The 22,985-nt window shown below is 38.4% G+C and overlaps 3 protein-coding genes across 4 annotated transcripts in view; 2 read left to right on the top strand and 1 right to left on the bottom strand.

Moving 5' to 3' along the window:
* Window positions 1-18,959, top strand: part of LOC129787075 (zinc finger protein jing homolog) — an 84,479-nt gene extending 65,520 nt beyond the window's left edge. Inside the window, exons 2-6 of one of the 2 annotated variants that reach the window (XR_008750188.1) lie at window positions 10,551-12,579; window positions 12,650-12,797; window positions 12,880-13,060; window positions 13,136-13,642; window positions 13,754-18,959. Coding sequence is in view for 1 of the 2 variants with exons in the window: in XM_055822384.1 (XP_055678359.1) it covers window positions 10,551-12,579; window positions 12,650-12,797; window positions 12,880-13,060; window positions 13,136-13,433 (2,656 nt within the window). In the remaining variant the exon portion in view is untranslated. Of the gene's footprint in view, window positions 1-10,550; window positions 12,580-12,649; window positions 12,798-12,879; window positions 13,061-13,135 lie in introns of both variants that reach the window. The other variant, XM_055822384.1, reaches the window with a different exon arrangement.
* LOC129787110 (uncharacterized) lies at window positions 14,205-20,147 on the bottom strand. Its single transcript, XM_055822441.1, has 2 exons — window positions 19,978-20,147; window positions 14,205-19,918 (listed from the first exon to the last, which is right to left on the bottom strand). The coding sequence occupies exons 1-2, from the start codon at window positions 20,095-20,097 to the stop codon at window positions 19,268-19,270; spliced, it is 771 nt and encodes a 256-aa protein (XP_055678416.1). The 5' UTR covers window positions 20,098-20,147; the 3' UTR covers window positions 14,205-19,267.
* A 61-nt stretch (window positions 20,148-20,208) lies between these two features.
* LOC129787088 (heat shock protein 75 kDa, mitochondrial) lies at window positions 20,209-22,546 on the top strand. The gene is made up of 2 exons (XM_055822399.1): window positions 20,209-20,419; window positions 20,485-22,546. Exons 1-2 carry the CDS (start codon window positions 20,314-20,316, stop codon window positions 22,461-22,463), a joined length of 2,085 nt encoding a protein of 694 aa, XP_055678374.1. The 5' UTR covers window positions 20,209-20,313; the 3' UTR covers window positions 22,464-22,546.
* Window positions 22,547-22,985: the final 439 nt, after the last annotated feature.

Raw genomic sequence — 22,985 nt, 5'->3', positions numbered from 1 at the left:
GAAATTCCTATATAGCCACGACCTACACCAACAATTCTGACTGGCCAAACTCGCCTTTTATAATTTCGATGACTTTCAGAATGTGCTTATTTTAAATAAATTTACCAACACACACTCGTGCACCACCAAAATCGCAAAGCGATGTGGCTTCTTCTGTATAAAATTAAAAGAGCGATGAATAAAAAAATAAGAGAAGAAAAGTCTCGACTCAGCACTGGAAGATTGCGATCTCTCCAAACAATGCTAACCATTGTGTGGTAAAGAATGAGGATTAAAGCACTGAAAAGCTCTCTATTGCTTCTCACGTTTGTAGCTTCCTAATTAATCTTTCGTGGTAAAAGAAAAAGTTTTACTTGAAAAAAAAATCAAGGAAAAGGAGATGAAAGATGCTGCTGTGGAGGTTTTTTGTTTAAACATGTTCGATGACAGGACTGATTAGGACAGTGGATGAGATTTGACAGGTGAAAATATCAGGTGAAAAATTAAAATATGATTTTGCATTACAAAGGTCTTTCTAATTCTTTGATGAATTACGATTTATTAGAATCTTGAATGATACTGTAAATTTTTGAATGAATGACAGATACAAGAGACGGAACCTTTTAATGTCCTTGTTTAGATTTTCAACACTTGCACTATATTTTATTACATCTTGTCTTGGCGCAAATGCAATGCTTTAATTTTCCCGCCATGCATTTCTAAAATTCAAAGACTTCTCAACTTTCTTCCTTTTCATCTTCCTTATCTAATGACAATCATTCTGCTTTTGATGAATGGTGCCACAATATTCTTATGAGACACTCCACCTTGGGGGGATTTGCAACTTTGTGTGAGAAAGATGCACGCAGAGATTTGAAATAGATTTAAATTTAGATTTAAATCTCCCCTGTGTGAATGCAACGGAAGCCCAATGCGCATGCATGGAGCGCTTAATTCGCGCGCAAAACAGGTGCATTTAGCATTTTGAGATTTAAATCTTCACGGACCATGGAAGTGGGAGATGAAAGGCATCTACGGGAATGTTTCCTTCATGTGTATTAAATACCTCGAATTGCTCCCATGCGGAAGGTATTTGATTAGAATCTCCGTCGTGTTTTTGCGTGGGGACTTGTTGAGTGAATCCTTGAGACGTTTTTTTCTTTCGTCTTTGTCCACCAAAGAAATAGGGGGTGTTTGCTTCAGGAGTTGTTGCGTGTAAATAATTGCTATAGAAGGTGTTTGAAGGTAATAGAAAGAAGTAACAAAGCGCAATTAACGTAGATTTTGGGATTCTAAAATGTTGTAAAATATTCCAAAAACTCACTCAAGCTTACAAAGTCATGAATAGTTCTTCTTGTCTTGTTGTACGTAGGCGTCACTGCTCTGACCATCCCTTTCGCGGGTGCGGCAGCATAAAATACAAAATTATGCTCTATACGATTCCCCAATGGCACGTGCTCGCCGTGTTGCCGTTAACGTCCTCAAGAGTACTCAAAAAAAAGCCAGAAATATCCTGCACTTTGACACTACATTGTTATGTTAGACGCGTTCCCAAAAAAGAAAAAAAAAGACTTAAAGACAGGGTCGATGGAAGAATAAAAAGAATGATGACAACACAGCACTTCCGGCGTGCAATCTCAGCACAATTTGCCATTTTTGCTGGGAGAAAATATACAATAAAGTGCACTCATGTGGAGAATTTCCACTTTTCGTGGGCGCCATGTGGAGTCGCGCCAAAAACTCCCCAAAATGTACATTTTAATTAAAGAATAGAACATCCACCCCCGCATTTTTCGTGGTATGTCTTCGTGCAAACAACACATTTGTGCAAATTTTACCTTGGAACGTTTTCCTCCATCTAATTCGTTTTTCACGGCGAATGCAAATTTCTCCGAGTTGCATCGTAAATTATTCCTAATTTGTTTCACTTTTGTGCTGCTGAGCGATTTTACTTTTTTCTTATTTTGTCTTCTCGTTGTTTTTGTGTAGGAATTCAAAATAACCAAGATTATACAGATGGGTGCAATAAAAGAAATGAATAAGAATACGTAATTTGTGTTTATTTCATGCATTTATTGCTTCTTCTATATAAATTCCCCAATTGGACTTTTTATGCTTAAACTTTTTTGTTTATCTGTATAGTAAAAAAAAAATTAATGGATTTCGTACAAATTGCTGACTTCTCCAGCAACTCTTTTGGAAAAGTTTTGTAGACAATATAGATAGTAAAGTTTTACAGATTTAAGAGTTGAGAGTTAATAAATTCCCTCTTTATAGGATGCACGAAGTTATTTGATTTCTTGAAGCTTTTGAGTCTTGAATGCTGAAAAAGTGTTAAAAATTTAAACATAGATACACTTGTTAGATTGTTAGGTTAATCTGTCTTATATAGATTTAGAAATTTTGTGATAATAATGTCGTGGAGGCGCCAAGTACCACCAGGCGTCTCCATTGTAATTTATTGATAATTTCTATTAAATGTAGTCAAAGTGGAGGCGCCGGGTAAAATATAACCAAATTGTATATTTAATCTAATAAATCTAATGTAGTTCCTACAAAAAAAACAACTTATTTATGTAAAAAGAAGACAAAAAGACCTTAATTTGTCTTTGAAAATTGCACCATCACAAGTCTTTTTAACATGTCTTTGAAATAAAGAACAACTAACACGGGGCAAGACCCAGCAAAACAGAGAAGTGGAGCTGAAAATAAATAATAATAAAAAGGCAAGAACGGGAGGTTGTTTGTTTAAAATGTAGAGAACGATGCCTATAAAATAGAGTGCTAGTTCGACGACCTTCATTCTCTTTATTGCATTATTTTGCATCGCTTGCGAAAATGGCGACTTTTGTCACTGCTGAATGTAATAAAAATTACTCTTTGTGCTACCACACCGAACCGAGGGGGTTCGCGTGCGGGGGCTCCCAAAGAGTGTCGAGGGGGGGGACTACTCTTCAGAGATGGATGCACTTGACGAGGAAGAAACTTCTTATTCTGCTCCATGGCGTCTCCCCATTCATGATCGCGCGCTCACCTCACATGTGAGCTGGAGCCCCAGCTATCGTGCAGAGTCATCAATTCTCTTGGCGATTATGATTATCGGATGGGTTCTCCTCACGGGATGTGTTCAAATGCATACATAGAGAGCAAAAAAAAGGAAGTTCTGGAGAGACTCCTGCTGTCACTTCCATCATCGCGCAATTGAAGAAGAGGTGCAACGAAAAAAAACAGAGAATTTCAACTTTTCTGCAATCACGAAGTGCTTGGTGGATGGTAACAAATTTATGCACCTCGCATGCATTTCATTCAGCAGCACATCCATTCAGCTACCACCCCTCATGTTTTTCACCATAATGCCCCATTATTTACGATAGATTCCTCCGGTTCTTTTTTTTTATTTAATGTGAATGGCACAATCTTATGCTGCTATCTCAATTAATTCCCTCTCTGTCTTTCGGTGCTCATTTGACTGTGCGGAGGTTTTTCATGAATACTAATCGCGGTGGTGTTAACATGAAACACTGTCGACACTCTTAGCCTGGATTTTCCTGCAATTCATGGGAAAATGGTGTGTAGCGTACAATTTTTCTCTCTCTATTACGTTCTTTTTTCTCTCTATTTTTGGCATTTTTCTCTGGGAATTTCTTTTAAAGAATTTTCTATTTTATCTGTGGGGAATTTTCGAAATCCTAAACTAAATTTTTTCTCTTAGCAAAAAACACCTGAATAACGTTAAATTGTTACGGAGGTTACGGATCTCGTGGATAAACAAAAAAAAACGTGTCACAAAAGACTCATCGGACTCATCCAACTTCTTGAGAATTACGGCATCTCATTAAAAGAATTTCCGTGAATATATTAATCATGCCGGATATTAAATTACATTTAATTGTAGGTAAATTCACTATATATGCTAAACTTGTAGCAATTCGAGCAAATAACTCCCCGCTCGAGAAAATTTCCGTGAATTCCAACAATATTTCCCAACTGCATCGCACCATGGCTTTTTTTGGGGGGCCTCATCACGCGAATGTTTGGCGCAAATAATATATAGCAAAATATATGTAGGTATGTAGTATTTTAGGAGTATGGGCCCCAACATTGTATGCAATATATCATAATTATTCTTCCTGTGCTCGAGGAGTTTCTCATATTGGTAATTTTCGCACAAGCTTCAGCTATTCCAGGAATGTCGGGGTTTTTGGGAATGACGGTGCGAATGTGCTCAAAATCCGGCCTTAAATAAAAAAGCGCTCTTGCGAGGTTTTTTTTCGGGTTGTACACAATGAAGACACTCTCTGGAATTTATTCCCCATTTAAGAGACTTTGAGGTCAATCGTGGACCATATTCTGACCACGAGAAAAGTAAAGAGTAACAAAAAAAATAAATAAAACGAACCATGACCACAAAATGAACACGATGTAGCGATGGAGGTGAGATGGCTGTTTGAGTGAAGAAGAAGAAGTGTCTTCCAGGAATTTCATTTGCCGCATCTGACGAAGTTGAGGCACGAACAGATGAAAAGTGATTCACGCCGAAATTAAACAGGAAAATGGATAATTTCCTCACGGAGCGCATCATTAAAGTGAGAAAATTAAAAATCAAGAGTTGGTAATCTTAATGGCAACCAAGTCAATTTTCATCCTCATCCGCCTCTCTGGCGGGTGCTTTTTTGCTGCCTTCCACGACACTCCTGTGGTCGCCCAATTTGAATCTTCCAATGCCACAAAATAGAATTATACAGCAAATCAGAAGCCAAATGGGCAGAAATGGAGTTTTGTGGGGGGTAATTACGCATCCCATGAGCGATCAATTGGGGAGATTTGCTCTTTGCTTGCACAAGTGAAATGGACGAGCGGCGGGCGGGCATAAAGTGATGTCTGGAATTCGGGAAATGAAAATTGAAATTCAATCTCACCAAAATATTATTTATCACGCCAAAATGGTTAAAATGCCGTAAATGGGAAAATGTAATGCTACTATATGTGCTAAACACATTGAGATTGGTGATGTACCGTGATGATTTGAGTGATGATATGCAGACAGCCCTCTCCCTTCAAATGCATACATCACTAATTTATTGTTGTTGAATGCATTCTGCACGATATAATGCAACCACAGAGCCAATGTCAATGCAAACATCAATTTGCACGTGAAATACCCGCAACTCTCACACGTGCAGAACTCTCGTTGTTCGCGATAAAAAGTCAACTTTTTAAATGAATTGAACAATGAATTTGTATAATGATTAATTTATAAGTTGACGGAATTGTTTGCTGAAGCTCATCTGCATACACCAGGCAGGCTGCACGCTCACAGGGCGCTTCGTGGAAACTGCAAATAATATATTTTACAATGAGGTGGAAAAACAAAGGTTTGTTATACTTTATTAATTCGTTAGGGTGGTTTGATACCTTTATGTTTGAAATAGAGTAAACAGAAAATTTGTTAAAATTATTTTGTGCAATTTAAAAGGCTCGCAGTATCATTAAATAGGTAGTTATCTCAATCTGATTTATCCAAATCTAATTTTTAGAAAATCATTCAAATTTTCGAAAGAAAAACTTTATTTCCTTGAAAAATATAAAGAGACGATTAAAAAGAAATCTCAATATGCTTTCATTTTCCTTAAATTCTCAACAAAACCATTGTTAGGCCTCTGCATATGCTTTCACACTCATGGGAAAATCGACATTGGACATGTGCCACAAAATGTGTGTATATTTTCAATTGCATCGCCAATTTCCAATGTGGAATGCACTTTAAATTCTGGGAATGGAGCACACACGCTTTTGTACGGTCTGACGTATTGATTTATTTGTGCTTGAACAGTGTGGCTGAACGGGAAAGTTGGACGTCGCCCACGCGGGAGTGCATCAGGAAGTGCACAAAGGGGAAGTGCATTTGAGTGTTTTGTATGTAAGAAATTCACTCTCATGACGACTTTCCTGTGTGTGTGCGAGTCCATTTTCCCTTGGGTGGCGGGGGTGTCAATTTTGTGGATAGTCCCTGGCATGTTTTATTGAAGGACTGATATATTCCTCTTAGTTGTTTACTTTGGTATCATCCCTCGGGATTCTTTCGACGGGTGTAGATTGAGATGTGAGGGAGAGGCAATTAATATCGATGGGAAGTTTGAGAGTATATGTGCGAAGGGGGATAAATGTTGTATCCTCGTGACCACAAGAAGAAGGGTTGATTTATCAGTTAGGTAGGTACCTAAGAGAAAGGAACACACAGGAAGTCCGAGGCTATGAAAGTGGCACTCCATTTCACACACAGCATTTCACGTTGACGGTGGGACGAAGGTCAATTTTGTGGTGGGAAATGAGAAGGAGGAAATATATATATCGAGCTTTCGGGGGGATTGTAAGCATTAAAAAGGCGTGGGGGTTAGTGTGCGAAGAGAGGGTTGGAAATGATAAAATACGGTGGCAGTATTAATAAATACGAGACTGGTGGTGTGTATAGAGTAAATAGAGGAGGAGCATGATGTATTGGCACTCCATAGAGTTCAGCACCAGACAAGCCACTCTTGCATGATATGAATGAATAAATGATATTTATGAGCGTAATCGAACAAGGAAACAGTTTTACACGCGGATTTACGACGATGATGCTCTCGGTGCCTGCAACGATAGAGCCCGCGCTAAATTGCACTCGCATAGTTGGGTGAGATTAATGGAAACGTGTTGGGAATCAATAATAAAAATATTTTTATATTCCTTGTCACTGCACGTCTGGCTAAACACACACACCCCATCCCCATACCCCAACTATCTACGCACAACAGCCAGAAAGTTTGTGAATTTCCTTCCTGATGCGCGCGGAAATTTTGCAAAGAGGCAAAGAGGCGACTGAGTGGCTCCAAATTAGGCACTTGGCCCCTTTGACTTGGATGTGCTTGAACTTCAAAAGAATCCTCTCGGGGGGTTTTTTGAAATCATTCTTCGTTGAGGGAAACTTGTCTTGTTTGCCTCAATTACCGTCCATTTATTGGGAAATTGAATTAAAGACTAAATGCCGCGCTTCTTCCGCGGGAGCCCCTAAAGCAATTATGGTTTATCGTTGAGTTCTCCAAAAGAAGCGCTAGAACTTTATTGGAATTTAATTTTCATTTCACTTAAAAATAGAAGAAAAAAAAGCAACTGGCGGTTCTTGGGAAATTCGTGAAAAGAATATCTTATAAGAGATCTTTAAGAGAAATTTCGTCTTGGTGATAGATTCATTAAAGTAAGGATTCGCAGAAGAAAATCAATTTATTGAAAGAATATAATTGAATATTACTTGAAGCTCTAGCTGAATCGAACATTTTCTTTAATATTTATTGGAGGGTAAAGAAGATTTTTACAGAGAATTAAAAATGAAGTATTTAAGAGTAAAATACTTTATAAAATTTTGAAAACGTTCTCTTAACAAAATTTCCCAAAAATTTATTACTTTCATTGATATTTTCTTTAAATTCTTTTCAAATTTTTAATTATTTCCCAAGCAATTTTCTATTTCATTAAATATTCATTTGTTTTATGAGTTAAAATTGTGCTTTCGCACCACACTATATTTGCTTAAATCTCCTAAATCTTACCAACCACGAAAAAAAATTCAGTTAAATTCTACAAGCTCCCCCCTAAAGCCCTTTCCACAGGATATTGAAAGCTCTTTGCTTACACAATTCCATCTCTTATGCTGAAAGCCTCACCTTTTGAGAGAACCTCCCTCATCAAGTAGTGCTAACATCCAAATTCTAATTTAGAATTCTCAAGTGACACACACACTCCTTCCTTCTAAGTTGTAATATTCATGAGGTGATTCCCATCGCAATGGGAAGCTGAACCTCCCAGCCACCACCCCTGCCCTTCAAAGAATCCTCGTCTCTGAAGTTATTCACCCCTTTCTGAGGTATTCGAGCGACGAAAGTTTATTCTGCGTGTGTGTGCTCATAAAAGCCCAGAAGAGCTCCCGGTGTTGGGGCAAATGGAACAACTTCTTGTGTATCTAATTATCTAAATGGTGTCCCGATCGGCGAGATTCACCGCCAGACACATTCAATTTGATTAGCTGCGAAGACACGCGGTATGCTTTAGTAAATACTTGAGAAGTTTTGATACATTCCCTACCATAGAAAAGGGAGGGGGTGGAGTGAGATTAAATGTTTTTCCATGAATATGGCATCCCAAAAGAAAAACATCGTGTTTTCGGGGGTGGGGCTGGACAAGATATTCTCTTTAATTCTCATCCCACAAAATGACGCTCCAGTGGACTAGAATGCTTTGTTGGGTAATTCCTTAAATGATATAGAAATCCCTCGTCTTCGAGAAAATCAGACAGACTTCAATAGACAAGAATTTTCACCGAATTTTCGCTCATGTGGAAGGAAAATTGAAAGGCACGTGAAGTTTTTCCATCGCCTGTGTTACCATGACGAGAGGAAGTCAACAATCGGCCTGAACTATCGCTTAAAGATCCATAAAGTCTTTCTTTTCGGTCATTTCCTCTTCATCTTCAGATTGAACCTTTTTTTCTTTTCTTTAACGCCAGAAAATCTTTCCTTTATTATGTATGTAGTTATACTTTATATATGTGAAAAATTCTCTTCGTTGCTCCACTTTAATCCCTCCTCTATCACCAAGAGTGCAAGCTTTTCAATTTCTGCTGTTGAGATTTCGTGCCGACAAAGCGGCTTTGGATGTATGATTCTTCTTCACCATCAACCCCGGTGTGGAGGCAATAGAATGAGCCAAAAGTGGAAGATGCAGAACATTCTTGTTGGAGTAGTGTGTTGTGAGATCAAGGGGGAGATTGTGAAGTCAGATGGTGTACGTACAGTGAAGGTGGAGTTTATTAGTTTGAAACTCTTTCGATATTCATCAATAAGAGGGGGAATACTTTACGAACTTTAGTGAGATTGGAGCACATCTGGGGTTAAATGAATCATTGATTTTTATTAAATTCTTAACAAGTTAATACTTAGAAAAACTTAACAGAAATGAATGTTTCTTTTACATACTACCTATATTTTGTGTTACAGAAGCTTTTGGAAGCTTTTATCAGCCCCAAAATTCAGATTTTTAAAAGCTAAAAACTCGGGGCAAAATAAATCAATGCATTTTTCACAAGAATTGAAAGAATAATCTAAAGAAAAGAAATTAATTTGGCGGTGTACAACACTGAGGTACATTTTGCAATACCTTGCAGCTCTTGCACGGATTCATCTGATCGTGAATCTGTTGGTTGTGCCGCTGTGATGGTATGGGATGTAGTGTTCTCTCACAGAATTACAGAATCTCCGTCTGGCTGTGTTTCAGCAGACATCGGTCATTGGACGGGAATCCAAGGTCACAATTTACCTGTGCCGTTGAGCTTTCTTCACTTCTCTCTCTCGCTCTCTCTTGCCCCACAATCTCCATCACATGGTCAGGGAGCTAGAAAGGATTTACCCAAAATTCTATGGTTTCCCAAAAGAGACGAGTTTAGGGGAATATAAGTCCAATAGGCGAGACAGTTTTGGGGTGTTTCCGGGAATCTCTTGGGATCACATGTTGGGGGTATTGCTGCTTCCCTCATTGAGTGCAGAAGCAAAAGTGCTGATGGAAGGAAAAAAATAAAGAAGAGTATATAAGGAATCTCTTGTGGTGTGTATTTATGCTGGATTAGCGCATGACGGTACTGCGCAGTTGGGATGACTGATGTTGTGCACAGACTGGATGCGCCAGACTCCGTTCCAGCTCCTCTCGCGCTTCCTCTCGCGCTGGTCCACTCTTGCTTTCCTCTGTACGGGCATTGACCAGACCGCAAATTGGATGCATCTTTTTGTTTTGCTGGCTAGTCGTGCTGTTCTCCTGGCCACTGTATTGTTATAAAAGATAGCCGGAAAGGTGTTGGAAAAGTTACACGGGCACACTCTTTGTCCGCGGATACATCTCACCTGCGACAAATCAATTAGAATGCAAATTTACGGGCGCCGGGAGATGGGGGTGGCATCTCCTTGGGCGCAGTGCATAAAATTGTGGGTGCATTTGCAAAATTGTGCGTGAGATGTTAAAGGTGTTTTATTTGAGAGGTGGCACCTGTAAGAATTTCCATCAAAAGTCTACAACCTTAGATGCAGTTTTAGTTCATCTACTTTGAAAGAATGGTTGGTGTTATAACAGAAAACATCAACAATGAAAGTGAGCTCATTTGGTCATCCTCGAGATCTTTCATGGCTTATAAAATTGCGGCCTTATTCTCAAATTCAGGGTGATTGCAAAATTATAAATCACGCACTTTTGATGTTTGCTGTTGTAAATAAAAGAAAGTAAAATGTTTGTGGAATATTGTGTTGTGTGGATTCCGGATCATCTCTGCATGTATTTCCTGGAATATTCCGGTCCGAATCTTTTAATTATGTCATTTAATCATTTCAGATTTTGTTTTAAAAAAAAACTCTGCCATTTTATTGAAACAAGCAAAGCCACTACTAAGACTGCGGTGGCCGTAAGAAGCTTAACAAGGCTCAAAATCATTCATAAAATTCTTGAAAAATGTTTAATCATTTTCCTAATATTCAATTTAATTTATTTCCTTCCAGTGGTGTGGCTGCCCTGAGTTGCACAGACTCCAGCACAACATCAAGTGATACGTCCGATCCGGGATCGCCGTACAGTTCAGCCTCCCTGGAGGAGCTTCATAGCGCCACAATGGCACCAAGGCAGGGGCAATCCACACCATCGACGACGTCACAGATTACCCCACATCAGTGGCCATGGAGTAGTTCTCTACCATCACCCATTACTCCCGCCAGCGCATCCAGCACATCAAGCAACAACAACAACAGCACGACAAGCAACAACAACCTCAAGCGAACGGACGGGGTGATAAAGATGCTGGACACGCCAAAGAGGATACGTCTGGCGGAGAAGAAGACCTCAACGCCGAATGCGAAGCTGGTCGAAGAGGTAACGCCGCCACAGACAAAGATCACGGGGTACTTCAAGACGCAAATGAAGCCCGTGGTGACGACAAAGAAGGATCTCACGAACCTCGTTATACGATCTCGGGAATTCCCCAAGGCCAAAGTGGAGACACGGAGTCAGGAGGCGCGGAAGAAGAGCGAGAGGAAGACGAAGCAGGTGCCAGCAGGAGGTGTTGCGGGGCCCAAGAAGGTGGCAATTTTCAATAAATTGCCAGTAACACCGCCTAAGCGTCCCGTGACCATTGCTCCAAGGGTGCCGACTGAGAAGAAACCCATAGAGCAGCTGAATCATCAACCAACTGTTGTCCTGACGGCCATCAGGCTTCCTCCTGGTGCCACACACACAACATCATCTCTAGCACAATCGACACCCTCCACAGCGGGTCAAATTCACGCGGAGGCTGTGCTGTCGCCATCAAAGGCAGCACAGAAGGTGAATCCCGTGTTTCAGGTGCCCGTGGTGTCGAACTTCGTGCAAATACCAAATATCCTGACCAAAGGCACCACGACGAATCTCCTGATGAATGGTGGGCACCTGGCACGAATCAATGGCACCCACCCGGGGCAGTACTTCCTTAATGGGGCGACTGTTCTCAAGCTGGCCACCAGCAATACCGGCACACTGACATCCATTGATGAGAGCGGGAAGTCAACACTCGTGCCACTCACAAAGACACCCTCATCGGCAGCACAGTTCCCCGCCAACGGATTTGCATCGCCAGTCTTCATGACAACACCACAGGGGATCCTCCTGAATGCCACACTGCCAACGGTGATATCATCGCAATACTCCAACCTCAACCAGATACAGACCACTGCCACAAATCTTCTGCCCAGCTTCAGTACACTCCTGCAGCAGACGCAGCATCACCAGAGTCAGGCGTCATGCTACCAATACAACCAGGCACCACCCGTTGTGCCAAACATTCCAGCTTCTGGCTTCCCAGCCAGTTTCCCAAGCTCCAAGATGCCCCAGGCAGCAACAGTTACCGCCGCGCCCACGATCACGGAGGCACCACCCAAAATGTCTCCGGTTACGGTCAATGTGGACGCCACGACGCCCGTTGTTCCGCATGTGGATGCCACAACAACAACAGCTGATCTTCGTTCACCAACACTGCCAACACAGACCCCCGAGAGACCAGCCGTACTGCCATCCCCCATCTCCTTGGTGCTGGAGAATATTCAAAAGAAAACTTTCCCCGATCTCGATGATGAGGAGCCGAAACCCATTGCGAAGCCACCACTCAAATCCCCGCGCATCGACACTGATCTCCTTTCGGCGAATCTACCTGAGTGTGCCAAGAGTCCGATTCTGTCGCAACCGAAGACCATTCGTTTCCCACCGCAAAATGGGGAGCTTCTGCCCAAGGGTGCACGGAAGTCCGACGGGAGGATTGTGGGGGTTTGCTACTGGGACCAATGTACAGCGCGATTTGATTCAAGCTCGAAATTGCTGGACCATCTGCAGACGCAGCACGTGACACCGCAAACGGTGCCCTTCTCATGCCTCTGGGCAGGATGTAAAGTCCACTCGAGGCAATCGTGCTCGAGACGGTGGCTTGAGGGGCATGTGCTCTCCCACGGTGGCCCCAAGCCATTTAAATGCATCTTCGATGGATGTGGACAGAGATTTGGCTCGAGAGTGAGTGGATGTACTTCGTGGCAAGTGAGATGTATGATATTTATGTGAAATTATTCTTTATTCTTATCAGGTTGCCCTGGAGAAGCACGTAAATAGCCATCTCAACACCACGGAGAATCACAACCATTCTGCCAACAAGAGATCCTCAGATGTGCCCGTGCCGAAGCTTATCCGGAGGAATGGCAAGAAGCTACGGTATCGACGACAACCATGGTCTGGTGAGTAAAAGTTTTATTTTTTTCAAAATGAATTCAGAGCAATGGACAGGCAGAAAAATAACCAAATATTCCTCTTAATTAGCCCGGATGTTTGATTTCTTCGATTCGGGCATCATGGAGGGTCTCCAGCATCGTTTGAAGATCTCCAGCTCCTACACTAGTGGCCCCGATGGTTCAGTGATGTTCACCGGACGAAGGATGGGGCGACGTGTATCTCCAAGCGGTATTACGGAGATCTACGTCACCTGGACGCCATGCAACATGTAAGTTCTTTCAACATTCCCTTAAAAATCTTGACAAATTTCTAATGGAAAAATCTTTTTTGTAACAATTCGCAGAATCTCTGACGAGTGGATCCAGGAACCGAAGGATACCATCTCGCCAATCACCAAGACTGTGGCGATTGAATCGCTGGCCATCAGTGAGCGAATCGCACTCCAGGCGCACCTGCGATCGCTGTACAGGCGCGACCGGAAGTCCCTGTTTGATAGCAGCTCGGCGCCAAAGTTCAAAGTACTGAAGACCGTCGTTACGGCCACCGGGAGTCCCGTAGCCATTCTCAATGACTTCTCCGTGTGCCCGCGGCAGAGTCGGAAGCACCATCGGAAGCCGCCGAAGAAGGTGCGACCATCGTGACCAACCATGGGAGCACCTCGCCTAGATTTAAGTTCAATCGTTCGTTTGCTCGTGCAAAAGTCGCTAAAGGACAAACCAACAAGTGTGAGTGAATGCAATTGAGACCACGCCAGCACACGGACTCTCCCACGCTGCCCAGGATCTACGGAGCTGACCTGAGAAGGGGGTTCAACGGGTCAATTTACACAGCGAAAAGAAAGAGAAGCCAAGTAAGTGTCGAAGGGGAAAATTGCCTACATATTTTTTCCTTCAGTTCCATAATACTTCACATTGAAATAAATGAAAAATCCTTTATTTCCAACGTTTTTTTTATTTTGAAGGTAGTTTAGGACCTCTTTTGTAAAGAAAGAAAAATTTCCACGAATGAAAGGGGAAATTTAGTTTAGATCAAAATGTAGTTAATTTTACAAAAAGTTTTTTTTTAATCCTCTTAAAAGGATTTATATAAATTGCTAATCGTAAGGGCCTTTCATTTATTAACTTTGTGCGATATAAATTTTTAAAAAGAACGGAGACTTTTGAATTCCACCAAAATGTGCGAAAATTAAAAATTAATTTGGGAGGGAAATAGGCCGGTTGTCTATTCCTATAGAAGAAACATAACCGGAATAGATTATGATTTTCTTTTCCTAGTTTTGAACAATTTGTTTTGAAGTTTTGAACTATTCTAATTTTTTTTTTATTTATTAATATTCTGTGATCAATGAAAAAGCAGTTTGATCAGTAAAATAGCGTTTGTCTGATTAATTTTCTGAATTTTTTTAAATCATAAAAATCATAATTCTAACTAAAAAAAATACATAGACTTCCGGCCTATTTTGTAGATCTTATTCTTTAAAAGAAAATTAAATTATATTTAAAATAAAAAAAAATTGATAGAAATTTTTCAAATTATTAAAGAAAATTCTAAAGTCGAAAGCATTAAATTAGGTTTTTATTTCTAGTTTTTTTTTGCGAAAAGTGATATTTTATGTACACCGTATTTCAGCGATGATCTCAATTTTTAAATTAATTTTTATAACGAAGAAAAAAAAACAAATTAAGATTTCGAAGTTCATTGTCATTAATTTTCAGGCATTACAAAAAATGTGGGAGTAGATTGAAAAAAAAACTGCGAAAAAATTCAATTTGTATAGAAAAAAAAGAGAAAAGTAAAAATAATATAATATTTAGCACACATAAACACGATAGTACAGAAGTTTAATTGTAAGATCAAGCGATTTATATGCGTCTCGAGTTTTGTAAAGAAAAACAAAATGGGAAGACTTTTCAGCTGAACAATATAGGAAGGAAAATAATTGAAAAAAATAGACCAAAATGCAAAAAAAAAATATTTTGATAGAAAAAAATGACAAAACAGTAAAAGAAGCTCTCAAAATTTATATTTTTCGACAAAACAAACCATTAGGAGATGAGAAACTTACTAAAAGCAAAATCACAAAGTTTTTTAAAGTTAGGGTCGCGTTTCATTGTAAAATTGAAAGAAAAAAAACATTACCAATATTTAAAAAAAAAAAAGAAGAGAGGAAAAAACTAAAAGATAAATCGCAAAATTTAGTGGAAATCCGTAAATGATAGAAGTTTAATGGAAGTACATTAACTAAAAATTTAAGGCTAATTATTGTAAAAATGCATTCAACATTTTTTCTATTATAAATTTTCAATGTGCTTCACACACTTCTATCGGTAGCTGACCTTTAAAAAAAAGAGAAAAAAACCTAAAACCGTAAACTTAAAACTTTCCCGGAAATGCCTCCATTTTGATGTGTAATGTTGTAAATAATATAAAATCTATATTAAACTAAAAAAAAAGAAAGAAGGAATTCCACATGAAACAAAAATTAACATTAAGAAAAGAATTTTTGTAATAGGATCCTCCCACCCTCATCAAATCCATCGTAAATCGTAAAAGAAAAAATTAAGGAAGAGATAAAATAACGCAGAATTTAGTAACTCCTTTCGGAACCACAAAGTGACTAATTGGCTAAGAAAATTAAATGTAAAGGAAAAAATAATTTATCAAAGTGCGAGAACTGAAAGCGAAAACATTAATTATACTTTTTAAATTTTAAGAAAACACTAAACGATTTATATTTAATGATGAAAAACGAAAAGGAATAATTGATAAAATAAAAAAAATGTCACTGCCAACATAATGACTGATTCCATGAGAGAAAAGAGGAACAAACCTTCGGACAAATTTAGTAAGCGTCTTGTAAGTAAAATATAAGAGTTATTAAAAGAGGAAGAACCTTAAAATAAGAACGTTACATTTAGGCAAAAAAAAACGCGAGGATAAAAAAATACGATTTTTTAGGAAAAAAAAGAAAACATTTCGCAAAATCAAATGAGGATATTCAAAATTTTTTAATACGCCACTGCCTACAGAGAATCAAGACACTCATTAACAAAAAAAATGCTTTACAGCAGTAATTTGTCACGGCAATAATTTTTATTATTTCATAAAGAAAAATATTTAACTTAATTGCAAAAAAAAAATGTCAAAAACGCGCAAGAGCTTTTGGATTTGCTCGTTTCCAAACTCACAAAGGGGTTTAAATTATGGGGGTGAAAATTTATTTAGATAAACAGTCAAATGGGACATTTGAGAAGTTTTCAAAATGGCGGAACTTTGCTTTAGGAAAACTTTGTAGTCAAAATTTTTATTTTTAGCCACATCAGGAACTGGACTTTGATGTAAAGAAGATGATTTGAGTATTTTGATCAGGAAGGAATCATAACATCTTGAATATTTTTTGATATTTCGTGTTTCTTTGTATCCTTCATCAGGTATTTGGAATACGAAGCAAAATTATCTTTTCCTACAGCTCCTGATGAAGGACTATAAATAACTGAAAAGTCAGTCAGTCCCATCAGTACATAGTCCGGCTTTGCGGGAATACTCCCTTCTCATCAAAATATATTAAATTCATCGAATTCTAAACAAAAAATCAAAGCCAGAAATTTAGAGAAAATACCGAAGAAATTTTAGTTATTTTTTCCACTAAACTGCCATTTTTGGAATTATTTCGACTGATTAATTTTTTAAAGTAGATTTATTATTTTTTCATGATTAAACTTCAACAGGAAGAAGAATTAGTTTATGATGAAGGAGAAATAAAAAAATTTAATCGGTCAAAGTGAGAGGATTTAAAAAAAAAAAGGAAAATGCATTTAAGGAAGGAATTTAAGAAAAGAAAATTGAAAGGAACAAATTAATAAAAGGAATCCATGAAAGGTTTCGAATGAACTCACGAGGAAGCTGAAGGTGTAGAATTATGGGAATTATTTAGGATGAAAAGAAGAAGAAAAAAAATACATACCTAGTATTGTTGTAATCGTTGTACGAAAGAAATGAAGGATTAAAGGCGCAAAAGGTGAAAGAGATTGCGTGGTTTAATGCGGTACGTGTGGACGAATTGTTCTCTCTCTCTGGGAGGTTTAAAAGCACTTTAAATGGTCGATATTTAGTGAACTTTTTATTGTCTCTTTGGTGACTTTTGAAGTTTTTTCTTAAACTTATTAAAAATTTAAAATGTGAACAAGTAAGGAGGAAGAAATGAACGTTAGAATCTTTAAGGAAAGTAATATGTTTCGGTAAAAAAGAATTGAAATGAATTGGAGCGATAAAAAAATGAATTTTAAAAAAGGAAAATTATATATTAATCGATGGAAATGTTCTGAGAGAAAGATGAAAGTTGGAGAGAGATTCTTAAAAGAACGAGAAAAAAAAGATGTAAGAATTGTGTTTAGTCAAATTGCTATAAATTGTAATTTTTTTGTGTAACTGGAATGGTAAGAACGGAATATGAAACCAACACCCTCACTAATGATGGTTTTTAGTGAGTTAAAAAAAGAAAGAAAATAATTTAATTTCTGCCAAAACTACAAAAAAAAAACAACTTTCCCCCTTTAAATTGTTTGTGACTTAATGAACAATTTATCCCTCTTTTTCTGTAAATAGTTAAATGGTTTTAAAACTCAATTAAATAAAAGAAAATATATTACTTTAATAAAAAAATGAAAAAAAAATATAAATGGAGCGTGACGTGATGGATACCGAAGAGAAAATTATTAAAAAGTAAGAAAAGAAAAAGTTAGAATCAGAGCAAAGTTTCAATACCAAAACCTCTTTGTAAATTTTTTGTTTTTAATTTAATTTTTTTTTGCCTCAGTGTCATTCATAGAATTTTCTTTTCCGCAACCTCCTTTTTAGAGAAAATGAAAGAAAAAGGATCAATAGAAAAAACTATATATGAAATTTTAGAGAGTGGAAATTAAATGTGAACGAGCGTGAGAATGAAGTGTGAGAAAAAGTAAAAGTAAATAGAATTAAAGAAAAGTGAAATAATCAATTTTATGGGAAATTAGATAAATGCTAATTTTAAATAAAGAAAAAGGATAAAAAAAAACTGAAAACAATTTAGTAAAAAGAACATCATTTTGCAATATTAAATCGCTGTATTGATCTCCGAAGATAGAAATTAATTAATCAGAGAAATCTTGAAGATAAAATATATTTTGAATGAAGAATTTGGCTATTTTTCCGTAAAAAATATTAGGGAACAGATGGCGCTGTAAAATAAGGTATATTTTCCAAAGATTTCGACTCTTTTATGAAATAAAATTCAAATAATTTTACCAATTTTCCCCAGAAGAACGTAAAAATGTAAATTTTATCACATTAAAAACATATTTTATCTACAAAATTCACAGCTACCTCTCTTGATAAAAAAATCCAAATTCTTCAGCGACATCTCTTGATTTTATCTTCAGGATTTTTTTGGTTGATAAAAAGAAATGCGAGCGAGAAAATACAGAACAAAATGTAAATTATGTTTATTGTATCAATATATTATTATTTTCTTCTTTATTATAAATTATTTTGAAAATATTTTAAAAATGAATTTATTTCTTCTGGAAAAAAGATAAAATAAAAAAAAATGACTGAATATTTTGTAAAAACTAAAATAAAATAAGAAATTGGAGAACGTTGATCAAAAGAACAAAAAAAAATAGCGCCAGAGTTTAGGAATGAAGAAAATTGCAGAAAAAAAAAATGAGAAAATTGAGAAGGAATCAGAGCTAAAATCTACCTCATTGTGTAAAGGAAAATTTTGCAAAAAAAACCTCCCCTAAAAGAAACGAAAATAAAATGCATGAACAAGTTGAAGGAAAAAAATAATAAATATAAAATTTAGTTCTATTTCCACCGACTTTTTTTTTATTAATTTACATTTTTATAATTAAGTGATTAATTTTAATGATTTGTGTATGATTTTTTTTTAAATATAAATATAGGAATTTCGTGAGGAATTTTTTGAAATTATTTTTTTCTGTATAGAGAAATCGTATTAATAGGAAGTAAATAGCATGGCGAAAAATAGTAATTCTTATACAATATTAAAAGAATTTTTTATTACGTAATGTATAATTAAAGAAAAATGATGAAATGCTTAGATATCAATCCTCAATCCTGTATCATTCATATAATTATGAAATAAATGACAAAAAGACAAAGTGAAAGAGCTTTTTTTTTTTTAATTTTTCAATTTACTTTTATTTGTCTTCAAATCCTTGTAGGAAAATTTCTCTGGGCTTATAAATTCAGACTAAAATTGCTTTATTACGGAGAAAAAAGAAAGAGAGAATTTTCAATCTTTCTGTATTTGACCTAATTAGCCCCGGTATTCCCTAATCTTTGATATTTTGAATCTCTTTTTTTTAACTATTTTGTTTGGCCTCCTGAGAAATATTTTTTTTAATTATAGGTACTAATAAATAGGAATTAAATAATATTTGAAGGAAAGGAATAAAAGGAATAAAAGGAATAATTAGCCCCCGTTATTTCGGGAAATCTTGTTCACACCAGCGGTCGCACTCCTGATATTATCAACCATCCTTCGAACAACTTGCTCACTGTCAGCATCACCTCTTAATCTTGGTCTCTTTGGCATTGGCGCTGCTGAAGTGTTCCTGAGAGTTGGAGTTTGTGTGCGAAATTCCGCTGATGAGTCCTTTGGGGAAGACGTGGAAGGCAAAGGCATTTGCGTTGCTTCTGGTCGGGAATTATCCGAAATGTGTGAAATTGCTGATGTTGGTGTTGTCGGATTGCTTGAACTCGATGAGGCTGATGAAGGTGGAATTGGTGAAGTCCTTGGACTGGGATTTGGTTGCGTGGTACTTTGTGATGGAAAAAGCTGCCCTTGGGAATGGTCAGATACATTTCCCGGAGAAGATGATTGACGACCTGATACACTGATTGCAGGTGGGTCATTCAGAATGTCTGCCAGAGTTCTGTTGCTGGATGTACTGGAGTCGTTCTTCTCTTTTTCCGGAGGTTTCTCAGTTCGTTTCTGAAGCTTCATTACTGCCGGTGTCGCCTTGTTTACTATGCGATCGAGGCTGTCATCCAGAGCACGATTTTCCTTCTCACGATGCCTCTTCTGAGCCACGGTGTAGCACGCAAAACACACAGATCCCCCCTAATTAGGAAGAAAAGTTCATTAAATTTTGCAAATTGAAAAATAACAACAAAACTAACCTTATATTCATCAAAATTGTTGAACAATACTGTTCGAAGCTTGGAATTCGGATTCTTCATCACTCGATCAGTTCCATTACAAATGGAGCAAGAAATGGGTGCACTTGTGCTTTGCGACATAATGCTTTTTCATGAATTTTTCTCTATTTCCCAAAAGTTTTCCAAATGCCGCCAACAGAATCGCTTTGTAATTCGTCTCTTATGTGTGCCACTATCTCATTTGCGAGGAGATTTCGAATCGTTATCTTATGACATTTGCAAATTCAAGCGACGAAAAAGTATTCCGGAAAACACTCCGGTTTTCTTCTTAAATATTTTCTTATTAAATCTGTGAAAATGTCTTCTTTGCGACTTGTACTCGCTTCCAGAGTGGCCAGACAAATCTTCTCCACATCTAGGATCCACAGCAGATCTTCGAAATTCCTCCAATTCAGCCGAAGCAGTAAATTCAGTGATTTGAGGTTATGTAATGTTGTTTTGCTCACATTTTCTGGAATATTTTTGCAGGATATCCCATCGGGACGCGCTGTATGAGTACAGCAAGTGCCGAGGAGAATTACCATTCAATAATCAAGGATAGCGAAAAAGCAACTGGGAATGTCAATAAGCATGAATTTCAAGCTGAAACACGCATGCTGCTGGACATTGTAGCGAGATCACTGTATTCCGAAAAGGAAGTCTTCCTGCGTGAGTTGATTTCCAATGCCAGCGATGCCCTGGAGAAGTTTAGGTACACCATACACACAGCTGGAGATCGGGAAAAGGATTATGTGGAATCGGATAGAGCGCTAGAGATTCACATTGGCACGGATAAGCAAGCGAGAACGTTGACGATTCAGGATACGGGAATTGGAATGACGCAGGAAGAGCTAATCTCCAATCTGGGAACAATTGCGCGATCTGGATCAAAGAGATTCCTTGAGGAGATCAAACAGAAGGGACAGAATGCGGAGAATTCATCAAACATCATCGGGCAGTTCGGTGTGGGCTTTTATTCTGCCTTCATGGTAGCCGATCGTGTGGAGGTCTTTACACGTTCATCCCTTGCAAACTCAGTTGGACTTTGCTGGACTTCAGATGGTTCGGGTTCCTTTGATATTCAGGAAGCTGAGGGTGTGGCCGTGGGAACAAAGATTGTACTTCACCTTAAGCCAGACAGTCGTGAATATTCCGATGAAGATCGCATCCGGGAGGTGATTAAGAAGTACAGCAACTTTGTGGGCAGTTCAATTTTCCTGAATGGCCGCAAGGCAAACAATATTGAGCCAGTGTGGCTTCTGGACCCGAAAGACGTGAAGCGGGAGCAGCACAATGACTTCTATCGTTTTGTAGGAAACACTTTCGACACTCCACGATTCATCCTGCACTACAAGACAGACGTGCCATTGAGCATCCGGGCACTTTTGTACTTCCCCGAAGGCAAACCCGGGCTATTTGATCTCTCCCGCGATGGAGACATCGGTGTGGCGCTGTACACACGGAAGATTCTCATTCAATCCAAAACGGATAATCTCCTACCGAAGTGGCTGCGTTTTGTGAAGGGTGTTGTGGATTCGGAAGACATCCCGCTCAATCTGAGTCGAGAATTGCTTCAAAATAGCGCTCTTATTCGCAAACTTCGCAATGTCCTGACCAACAGGGTGCTGAGATTCCTGCAGGAGCGAGCACAGAAGGAACCAGAGGAATTTGCAAAGTTCTACCAGGATTACGGGTTATTCCTCAAGGAGGGCATTGTGACGAGTGAAGAGCACAAGGATAAGGAAGAAATTGCTCGGCTACTTCGTTTTGATTCGTCAAAATGCACGGAAAAGGATCAGAAAATCTCCCTGCCTGAGTATGTGTCCCGAAAAGGGGAGCAGCAACGAGATATCTATTATTTGGCAGCTCCAAATCGCACCCTTGCTGAATCCTCACCCTACTACGAGGGTCTCAAGAAGCGTCAGGTGGAGGTACTCTTCTGCTATGAACCCTACGATGAGCTGGTCCTGATGCAGTTGGGTATGTTTATGGGATGCAATGTGGTGTCTGTGGAGAAGGAGATGCGTCTTGACAAAGCAGCCACGGAGCCAACAGACCTTGGTGAGGGGAGTTTGCTACGAACGCAGGTGGATGAGCTAATCTCGTGGATTCGGGAGAAGTTGGCCGGTAAGGTGGCCAATGTGAAGATCACCACACGCCTCGATGCCCATCCGTGTGTTGTCACAGTGGAGGAAATGGCAGCTGCACGACACTTTATCCGCACACAGAGTCACCAACTCAGTGAGGAGAATCGTTTTGCCCTCCTGCAGCCACAGCTGGAGATCAATCCACGACACGACATCATCAAGAAGCTCCACAAACTCCGAGAATCCAATCCGGATTTGGCGCAACTTCTCATTGAGCAGCTCTTTGCCAATGCCATGGTCGGTGCGGGACTTTCAGAGGATCCACGGCTGCTTCTTGTGAAGATGAATGACCTTCTAGCCAAGGCGCTGGAGAAACATTGAGGAAACAGCTTATAGGGCCTTTTAGCTTCAAAGGTAGGACATGCATTTCCATTTGTGAAATATATTTTTTTGTTAGTGAAAAAGGTCTTTTTTTTTAATCTTCAGTCTCTGAGATTGAAGATCTCTTATTGTAAGAATAGGCCTTACATTGGATTTTAAGGGGGCAATCAGCTAAACAAAGAATTACACGAATGATAAGAAGTTTTTAGAATATCTTTAAAAGTTTTGAGGCAAAAAATCAAGAATGAAAGAAGAAGTTTCCCAAGAAAATTTCTTTTTCTTGACGAATATTCAGAAAATTAATTTATTATCAATTTATTCCATATTTTTTGCTTAAATCTTTAATTCTTTCAAGCAAAATTCAAAAAATATTCTTCCAATTTTTCAGCAGAAAAAAGTAATTTTTTCGCCAATTGTTGTCCCCTTTTGGTGGAATTCCACCCGCATTCGTGCTTTCGCTGGCCATGTGTGTATTACGCAACGCCGCTGCTAATCATGTGGGGATCATCACTATCTCTCCAG

The sequence above is a fragment of the Lutzomyia longipalpis genome, chromosome 1, assembly GCF_024334085.1.
Source record: "Lutzomyia longipalpis isolate SR_M1_2022 chromosome 1, ASM2433408v1".
In the NCBI taxonomy this organism is placed as follows: domain Eukaryota; kingdom Metazoa; phylum Arthropoda; class Insecta; order Diptera; family Psychodidae; genus Lutzomyia; species Lutzomyia longipalpis.
Note: the sequence above shows the minus strand (reverse complement) of the source record. Positions and strands in the feature narration are given on the sequence as shown.

Bases quoted from the DNA above. Each gene is read 5' to 3' on its own strand.
- LOC129787110 (XM_055822441.1), bottom strand. From the start codon at position 20,097: ATGTCGCAAAGCACAAGTGCACCCATTTCTTGCTCCATTTGTAATGGA. The intron at 19,919-19,977 runs GTTAGTTTTGTT...CTTCCTAATTAG, and splicing joins ACAATTTTGATGAATATAAG to GGGGGATCTGTGTGTTTTGC.
- LOC129787088 (XM_055822399.1), top strand. From the start codon at position 20,314: ATGTCTTCTTTGCGACTTGTACTCGCTTCCAGAGTGGCCAGACAAATC. The intron at 20,420-20,484 runs GTAAATTCAGTG...ATATTTTTGCAG, and splicing joins CCTCCAATTCAGCCGAAGCA to GATATCCCATCGGGACGCGC.